Consider the following 9,823-nt stretch of genomic DNA (forward strand, 5'->3'; position numbering starts at 1 on the left):
AAGTGCATGATTGGTTCTGTGTCCACCACTAGCAGCAGGTTTGTGTTCTGGACCAAGACAGTAAAAAAACGAGTACCATAGAGCCTAAACTGGTAAAAAGGGACACGTGTGTGTGTGTGTGTGTGTGTGTGTGTGTGTGTGTGTGTGTGTGTGTGTGTGTGTGTGTGTGTGTGTGTGTGTGTGTGTGTGTGTGTGTGTGTGTGTGTGTGTTCGCGTGTGTGTGTGTGTGTTTCTGTGTGTGTGTGTTCGCGCGCGCGCGTGTGTGTGTGTGTGTGTGTGTTTGCGTGTGTCTCTTTGGATCTCACATACTATGTATTCAGTCTTTGATTTCAGTGACTGAACACACCATATGCCGATCCAAAGAACACCAGCAGTGCGGCTCGAAGATATTAAAGGGTGGCTCCACGTTTAGCAAAACATCTCACGGGAAACTAGACTTCATACGCAGCCATCGAACGCTATTTCTCAAGGCTGGATACCTGTCAGCCAATCAGATGCAAGCTGCTGCGTCCTGGAGGCTCGGTTGGTTTATTCTCCAAAGCTACTGGGTGGCTCTCCACATTGGGGCGGGGCCAAACTGCTGGATAATGAAGGGGGGGGGGGGGGGGGGGGGGGGTCGCATTACGATATGTGCGACTGCGATGAACACAGGGCCGTGAGATTTACTGTTGTTTTGTGTGTATCTCGTGACGGCGTACATTTGCTACCTCAAGGGCGGTGACCTCTAGCTGTCTGGTTTATGGCACAGAAATATGAAGAGGGTGTGTGTGTGTGTGTGTGTGTGTGTGTGTGTGTGTGTGTGTGTGTCTCTCGCTTTTTCTTTCTCTCTCTCTCTCTCTCTCTCTCTCTCAAGTGTCTCTTAGTCTTGGACGCTCACACCACTGTTGCTGGTCGGCGATGGTCCATCTCCTCCTCCAACTTCACCATCTGCTGCATGTCCTTGGCCTGGTGGGGACGGGCAAACACACCGTTAGACACACACACACACACACACGCACACGCACACACACACACTGTCTGTTTTGCCTTGATTTCCCTGTCACATCGTATACATGACACATTCACATTCACGCAAAGAAACAAATCCATTTTTCAGTTTAGGTGTTCACATTTCGGCGTCCATTCTAAATCGTGGCGGATCGATTTCACTACCCTGGCGCAAATGTTGACAATCTTCTGATATTTCAAACAGAGAAGTCACCCTCCCAGGAATGCTTTAAAGGTTTGACCGGTTCTTAAGACCCCAGGTCAATGGCTGACATTGTCTTCGACGGGATTGTAAATCAGCCATGATTCTTGTTCAATTTCCAACGTTTCCTGGTGTTGGTGTGATCTTAAACATCGTTGATGTCCATTATGTTCCCAACGAGCTGCCATAGCCGTATCTTGTGTGCAACACAATTTTCATATTTCATATTCATGCATACGTCATGTCATTCATATCTATGACAGTGCAATCCAGATTGTAATACCATCTTGTGTAAGAAAATACAAATTTTATCACAACAAAACAAAAGTGATGGCGTAAAAACAATAGAGAAACAAATTCATGTTACTAAACACATAAGTTAAAGAAGGATTATTATATATTTATATTGTCGTTGATGTGTTTTTAACCACTAAAAAACATGTTATTGACCGCAAGTTTAGTCTTGTATAGTTTTGTCATAAACCTCTCCCTTCTCATTGGGTTTAGAAGGAACTACCTTATACAGAGTAGCTTGCTAGTTTCCTAAAGTTGTACTTTTGACCGTCTAAATTATTCTGCGAGATAAAAAGGTCACAGCTTTATCATCGGAAACTATACTAAATATTAACAACCGCTAAGAATTATTAACACTAAAAGCAGAGAAACCAGTGTGTAAGTGCTTGAAGAGGCTTAACCTACGCTAGCTCACAATACCATTACATTCACAAATATGATTATTTAAAGATGCAAGCATAAACTAGCATCTTTGTTATAGAGTAGTGACTACAGTGAAAAGAACTGTGGATGTTTTGTGATGTGCGTGGGAGCACGGCAACGGGGAGCAGGGGAAGGAGTGACGTGCGAGTGTTGCGTGGCATGGAGATTCCTACCTTGACCCTGTTTGTTTGCATGGTGTGATTTCAAAAGCTGTTGTCGAGGGAAGCAAATCATAGCAAAAGACAAATGAATGTGTGCACACGCGTGGCAGACACACACAGGCATGAGATGACAATGTGAAATGCAACAAAGAAGAGTCACGTGTCTTACACTGGGTCGATGCCCTTGGAAATAAACACCGGAATGGACTATTTTCATGTCCACCCCTGTCAACAATGTATTACGATCACTGCTACGTTTCCATTTCCATTCGGTGCATTTAGCAGAGGCTTTTATCCAAAGCACTTACAATAAGTACAATTTTCAGAAGAAAGAACAACAACACTATATCTCTGACGGATAAGATGCTACACGATGCTAAGTACTATTTTTAAGTGCTAGGGCATACAACATACAATTAGAGCGTACATTAAGTGCCAGGACGTACAACATACAATAAGCATTAGAGCATAAGAGGGGGGTTTTGAGGAGAGTCAGGGAGGAGGCTGTGCAGTCCAGGTAAACTCTGAAGTCACTGTTATGAATATTGAACAAGGGGATAGATATTCCATCTATACACAAGTAAAAACCAGGAAGAAAACCCTCCAGACATGGATTTAAATCATAGTCTGAGATCTAAGACCTGCAGTCTTCTGTCCTCCCCTTCGAAAACCAAAGAGGGAGATGCTATGATACGATATCTCAAGTAACGCAGTCCGGACTGCATTTAGCTGGGCTCCTCTCTATAGGGTGCAGGGGGCTGTCCTGGTTGTCCTTGCGTCTCGGTTCCTTACCTGCTCGTTGAACTTGTCCAGTTTGTCCACCTGCTCCCTCTGGTTCTTCTCCAGCTGTTCCATCTCCTTCTGCTGCTTCATGGCCAGCTGTTGGAGATGAGGTCAACAGGCGGGCAGGCCGGGGAAGAGAGCCACGGTTAGACGACTCGGTATAAAACTATAGCACGTGATTGCAAAGATGGCTGTGTCATCGTTATTGGCTTACTTAAGTGAGCCTCAAAACCATCTTCAATGCCAGACATTGTGAATTCTTGTTAAAAGGTATCCGTAATGTTTTTAAAAAAGTATTTAGCTCTTATTAAGATATATTTTAATGGGCAAGATGTTTGCCAGAAGATACAATAGTACTACCCTACACATACAGATTGTATTTTTGGTGTGTATGGCGTGACTTGGTGTTGATTCAGCCTCATACATACAGTAACATTCATAACATCAGTTCAGAAGCACAATCAGATTATCCACATGGAGCTCAGCGCTACAAGGTGTGTCTAGGTTGAGCTAATACCCTTTATATGCAGAAACAGGTCATGGGGATTTGAAAGGGCAATGACCATGTAAATGCAACTTAATACATAAAAACATTATAATTATTTATTATATATTTTTTGAATGTTCACAAAAAATGATAAAATATTAATTACATTTTAATATTAAATATCATGTATTATTTAATTTCAAATGATATACACACAAAATATATACCAAAAAAAAAAAAAAAAAAAGAATAAACAATGAGTAACAAACCCTTTTTCTCTCATCCAGGAACTTCTTTGTGTTGCTGCTGTTCAGCTCCCTCACTCTCCTGAAGGAAAGCAGAGGCAACGTGAGAGCGTTGGCATCAAATTCAATCCAACTGAATTGAATTCAGCACCATAGACAGAGAAAGAGAAACTGGGTAGAGAGAGAGAGAGGGGCCCACCTTTCTCTCTCGGCTTTGTTTTTGATGCTCTTGTCCTGGCTGATGGCTTTACTGTTCTCCATTGACATCTTGGCCTGGTTGGCTCGCATCTCTTTGCTCTGCCTGGGACCGGGATGAAAAAATACAGACTCAAGTCAACACTTTATATCAATGTCCGAGTGTAGGAGTTAGTAGTAGTTTGTGCTTTAGTTAAAACGATCAATATCCAGTTGTCGTTCCCCCCTCCCCCCCATCCACATACACAAGCCCTTTTACCTAAAGTTTCGCCGCGACCCCATACACACTGAGGTTTGGAATCACACTCTCTCACACACACACACACACACACACACACACACACACACACACACACACACACACACACACACACACACACACACACACACACACACACACACACACACACACACACACACCTTTACCTAAAGCTTTTGTTGAATATGCATCAAGGTCTATCCCCCCCCCCCCCCCCCCGTACCGTTCATGGACGACCTTGAGCTGGGCCGTCTGCTGCTCCTGCACGCTGGCCAGCAGCTTCTTGAGGTGCTCACACTGCTGGCCCACGTGGCCGTCCCTCATCTCCTGGGCCTCGCTGCTGTGGCCGCTGGTCAGCTCCGACCACTCCTTGGTGTGCTGTGCCGTGATGTCCTTCACCTGCACGCACATGCACGCGCATGCACACGCACACACACATGGACACACAGAGTCAAGCACACGCACGCACACACGTCGACGCACGGACACAGACATGCAAACGTACATGTAAGCACACATACGTGCACAAACAAACACACACGTGGACACACAGACCATACGCACACACACACAGACCCATACACACACGTACACACACCAGACACACACACACACACACGTGGACAGACAGACCCATACACACACACACACATGTTGACACATACACACACACACACAGACCCACACACAGACCCACACACACACACACACACACACACACACACACACACACACACACACACACACACACACACACACACACACACACACACACACACACACACACACACACACACAGGTTAGTCTCTCTGCAGTCATTTCAAACTCTGCCATCACGGCAGGCTGGCAAGTTCACGCATGAGGCGTTCGCATTAGCGTTAGCATTAGTATCACCTTAGCTTTGTGGTCAGTAGTAAGCGTCTGGACCTTATCCTCCGTCTCCTTCTTCAGCTCCTGGCAGTTGCTTTCCCTGTACAGACATGAATCATACTATGAGTCATGTAACCAACATTGGAATAATGGTCTAATATTCCATGTACTTTATGTTGGGCTGTTATATTCCTTGTACTTTATATTGGGCTGTTATATTCCATGTACTTTATGTTGGGCTGTTCTATTCCATGTACTTTATATTGGGCTGTTCTATTCCATGTAGGCTACTTTATGTTGGGCGGTTATATTCGGTGGAACATGTTATTGTCAGTTACCCTCGTTTCTTGATGGCTTTGTCCAGGAGTTTCTCTAGCGTTGTCTTGTCTTTCTCGTGCTGGGACACCATTTTGTCCACCTGGGTGCAGTGGGACTTCTGCATGACGTTCTGATCCTAAAAGTACACATCAATCACAGTGAATCAGGCATTTAAACATAATCTAATTGTTTATTCATGGGCGAGCAGTGCTTGCACTCACAGAGCTGTACAATAGAAGGAAATCACAGCACGGGCAAGTCTGTTGTGAATACTAATACTACTACTTTTTGAAATGCTATCTTACCTACATATCATACATATCATTATATAGAAGATATATGAGTCAACAAAACTGAAGACTTTTATGTTTGCTTTAGCTTTCTGCTAAATCTTAAATACATTGCATGAAAAGTACTATATAAATAAAGTTGCCTTGCCTTCCCTACATAACATACATATCATTATATAGAAGATAATAGTATTTATTATTGTAGTCTGAATTAGCAATTAAGAGTAATAAGACTATAGCCTGAAGCTGTGTGTCTTCCGGGTCGTTCTAGGCACCCACCTTCACGTGCTTCTTCTTTAAAGAGCTGAGCTCCTTCTGTTGTTTCTTCATCAGCTTCACATACGTCTGCACACACAGAAAACAGAAAACACTGATTAATAAAATAATCAGTATAAAAATAGCCACAGATAATATTCTGGACTATAGAGCTGTTTCATAGAGATTCACAACCTACAATTACAGGCTTAGGCTGAGTTGTTTGAAAACCATTCATAGCAAAGTTCCACACTAGTTCAACCCAAACTAATGGCCTGCTTCTGGCCACTGGTTTATTGTGGGAAATGTAGTAGCAAGTGGCAAGAAGTAATCATAATTCTGAACTACTTACTATTTACTTTTCCCAAACAACAACATATAAAATAATACAACATATGATATATATATTGTGTATATGTGTATATACACGGTATGTACTGTATATATAAAGTAGTAGTAAATGAACTTAATACTAAAACAATGACATTGCATCACTATGGTTACTGGTCTAAATGCTAGGCTGATGCTACACCGACCTTCATCTGCTTCAAGTCGTCGATGCTAACGTTAGGCACCAGGGCAGCTGTATCTGGAAGAGATGAAAGATAAAACAAAGGTTGGCCCGTCGTTTGAAGTAAGAGTTTGCTTTGCAAAGACTACACACAGGTATGCAATGTCGTGACCAGGACGAATGTGTGTGTTTGCGTACATGCGCGTTTGTCTGTGTTTATATGCGCGTGCGTCTTCCTCTCTTGGCCTCTGGTGTGTTGTTCTGTGTGTGTGCGCGTGTGTGTCTGCGTGTTCCTATATGTGTGTGTGTACCTCTCTAGGCCTTTGGCTTGTTGTTCTGTGTGTGTGAGTGTGTGATTGTGTTCCCAAGGGTGTGATACTTTCTTCGCCTCTGAAGTTTTGCTCTATGAGTGGGTTTGTTTGTTTGTATTCGTTTGTATGTGTGTGTGGTCACCTGTGTGTAGTTGTGTGTAACTATTCTAACCTCAGACTTGTTGTTCTGTGTGTGTGTGTGTTTGGGTCCATAGATGTTTGTGTACCATCTCTTCACTCTTGGCCTCTGGCATGTTCTGTGTGTGTGCGTGTGTTTGTGTGTTCTTATGTGTGTGTGTACCTTTCTAGGCCTCTGGCGTATTGTTTGTTGTTTGTTGTGTGTGTCTGTGTTTATATGTGTGTGTGTTCATAGTTGTGTATGTGCACGGGTGTGTGTATCTCTCCTCACCTTGGCCATGTTGTTCTGTGTGTCTGGAGTTTATATGTGTGTGTGTGTGTGTGTTCGTATGTGTGTGTGTGTGTGTTCGTATGTGTGTGTGTGTGTCTGTGTGTGCGTGTGGGTGTGCGTGTGTGCGTGCACCTCTCCGGGCCTCGGCCGTGTTGTTCTGTGCGGCGGTGGAGGTCTGGGCCATGTCGGAGCTGGCCTGGGGGCTGACGCTGGTCTTCACCGTGTCCCCCTTGCCCTTCCCCTTCTTGTCGTTCTTGGAGCTCCCGCTGGGCACGTCCGCGATGTCGTTCTGTAGCCACACAGGAACACGGTTCCCCCCCCCCCCGTCAAGACATGTGGGTTACGGATCGTGTAACCCTTCTTTGTGAGGATTAACACTTTGCTAACACCTATTTAATTCAGCCTAGAATTAATCATGGCTGGTACCACTCTACATTTCTGTTACTTATTTCTGTCGTACTTATTTTTACTTATCTATTAATTTTATATTGTATTGTGTCTGCTATGTGGCAGTTGGGGTACTAAGCATAATAATTGTACTGTTATGTACTTAAAAGCTGATTCTGAATTTAGAACAAATTTAGCACCAAATCAGCCCCATTTTGTTTCTAATCCAACCGAATGATGCTCATTGCCATAGCCAATATTAAAAGCTTTTAAAATTCTATGAAGACATACTGACGGTACCAATAATATGTAGGTAAATGTAAGATAGTAAATGTAAAAATAGCAACAAAGAAAAAGTATTAACATTATATTAGAAAGATGTATTACGTATTAAGACGATGAAGATGAAGAGGAAACAAACAACAGATTGTTGAGCTGTTCCAGTTCTATGAATCATCTGGAGGGATGATCGCAGCGTTGGACTCTCTCTCGTGTGTGTGTGTGTATGTGTCTGTGTGTGTGACTGTGTGTGTAAGTCTGTGCGCATGTACGTGCGTGCATGTACGCGCGTGTTTGTGTGTGTGTGTGTATGTGTGTGTGTGTGTGTGTGTCCCCATACCGTATCAATGCCCAGGGCCTTCATCTGGTCCGCTCTCTTCTCTGCGATTGTCAGGAACTTCTTTGGGTCCGACAGGGCGTCCACGATAGCTGAGGTGACAGAGGGCACATCGGTCTCAGGGTTAACCAGGTATCTGCAGCGCTTAGGGAGACTGACAGAGCTTTGGGTTTCACGTCCAAGCAATAAGTGAGAGCAGAACTACTGCGGAAAGATTCAATCCAAACAGCAGCAGCAGACTGTAGCTAGAGTCATGAAATGGTGGATGGCTTTCCTTGGATACATACACATTTAACACATTTGAAAACACACACACAAACACACACGCAACCACACACACACACACACAAATGCACACGTGAGCACAAACACATGCACACACATCCACACACGCACAAGTGCACATATACAAGCTCACACACACACACACGCACGCAGACAGACAATCACACACTTAGATATTCATATTGAAGATTATATGCTGGATGTCTTTAAAAACACATTACATTTTGTATGGCTATGGCAATGTGTGTGTGTGTGTGTGTGTGTGTGTGTGTGTGTGTGTGTGTGTGTGTGTGTGTGTGTGTGTGTGTGTGTGTGTTTGTATGTGTGTGTGTGTGTGTGTGTGTGTGTGTGTGGGTGTGTGTGTGTGCGCACACACACACAGAACACAGTGCTGGTGGGGTCTGGTAATGACTGTTTGCACTGTGGCCCTTGGCTCTGTATAACGACGGCCCCTGCCTCTGCCTGTCTGTCTGTCTGTCTGTCTCTACCCCGTCGGCCGCCATCATCATTTGCTCCGTGCCATTACTCTAAATGTGCACACCGGCGGCTAAGAAGTCCTCGCCACGGGACGGGGGAGGGGTGGGAGACGGGGGAGACGGGTGAGAGAGAGGGAGACGTCTATGAATAGGAATAAAGACGATGTAAGGGGGCCTGAAGAGGGAGCCCTGAGGTTCTCCTCGCGTCGTTTGAGGATCCCTGAAGGCGGGGCCAAACCTCGACACGCCGAGCGCTACGTCACACGGCCTGCCTGGGGGTCAGGTGGTGTATGGTTTACGCTCGACTGATGTGTGAGAGAGTGACACAATGGTAATGGTAGAGGATAGGAGGGAGGATGGAAGAAAGTTGGCTTATGACCGCTGAGGTAGACCTGATCTACCTCAGGCACACACACACACAACTGCGCGATTGCATGTACACTCGCACAAACACACATAACGCGCTTCCGCGCTCGCACACACGCATGCATGCACACACACACAAACACACACAAATGCACACGCTTCACTTTACTTCTTTCATCATACGAAACACTATCTCATCATCATCACCACCGAAATCGGGGTCCTCATCATCATCATTACTGTCCTCCTCTTCACCATCCTCATTATCATCATTATCTCCATCATCATCATCATCTTCCTCCTCCTCATCCCCATCGTCATCATCTTCCCCCTCCTCAACACCACAATCATCATCATCATCATCATCATCATATTCACCATCCTCATCATCTTCCTCCTCCTCATCACCACTGTCTTCATCATCATCCTCACCGATCTCCTCATCACCACCACCACCACCACCACTACCATCCCCATGACGACCCTCCCCCCCCTCTCTCTCTCTCTCTCCCTTCCTCTCTCTCTCTTCCTCTCTCCCTCTCCTCTCTCTCCCCCTCTCCCTTCCTCTCTCTCTCTTCCTCTCTCCCTCTCCCCCCCCTCTCTCTCTCTCTCTCTCTCTCTCTCGCTCGCTCTCCTCTCTCTCCTCTCTCGCTCCCTCTCTCTCTCTCTTCCTCTTCACCTCTCCTCCTCTCC

At 45.0% G+C, this 9,823-nt stretch overlaps 1 protein-coding gene across 2 annotated transcripts; it reads right to left on the reverse strand.

Moving 5' to 3' along the window:
* Window positions 1–636: 636 nt before the first annotated feature.
* LOC130374443 (1-phosphatidylinositol 4,5-bisphosphate phosphodiesterase beta-4-like) lies at window positions 637–8,240 on the reverse strand. 2 transcript variants are annotated; one of them, XM_056581205.1, is made up of 12 exons: window positions 8,007–8,239; window positions 7,133–7,289; window positions 6,306–6,358; window positions 5,794–5,859; window positions 5,245–5,360; window positions 4,931–5,006; window positions 4,260–4,435; window positions 3,782–3,883; window positions 3,607–3,664; window positions 2,860–2,946; window positions 2,080–2,116; window positions 637–945 (listed from the first exon to the last, which is right to left on the reverse strand). In XM_056581205.1, the coding sequence occupies exons 1-12, from the start codon at window positions 8,028–8,030 to the stop codon at window positions 860–862; spliced, it is 1,038 nt and encodes a 345-aa protein (XP_056437180.1). In that variant the 5' UTR covers window positions 8,031–8,239; the 3' UTR covers window positions 637–859. The 2 variants fall into 2 exon arrangements, with proteins under 2 accessions (XP_056437180.1, XP_056437179.1); XM_056581204.1 differs by lacking the exon at window positions 637–945 and having other exon boundaries at window positions 1,014–2,116; window positions 8,007–8,240.
* Between the last annotated feature and the right edge of the window lie 1,583 nt (window positions 8,241–9,823).

The sequence above is a fragment of the Gadus chalcogrammus genome, chromosome 21 (genome assembly GCF_026213295.1).
Source record: "Gadus chalcogrammus isolate NIFS_2021 chromosome 21, NIFS_Gcha_1.0, whole genome shotgun sequence".
NCBI lineage: Eukaryota > Metazoa > Chordata > Actinopteri > Gadiformes > Gadidae > Gadus > Gadus chalcogrammus.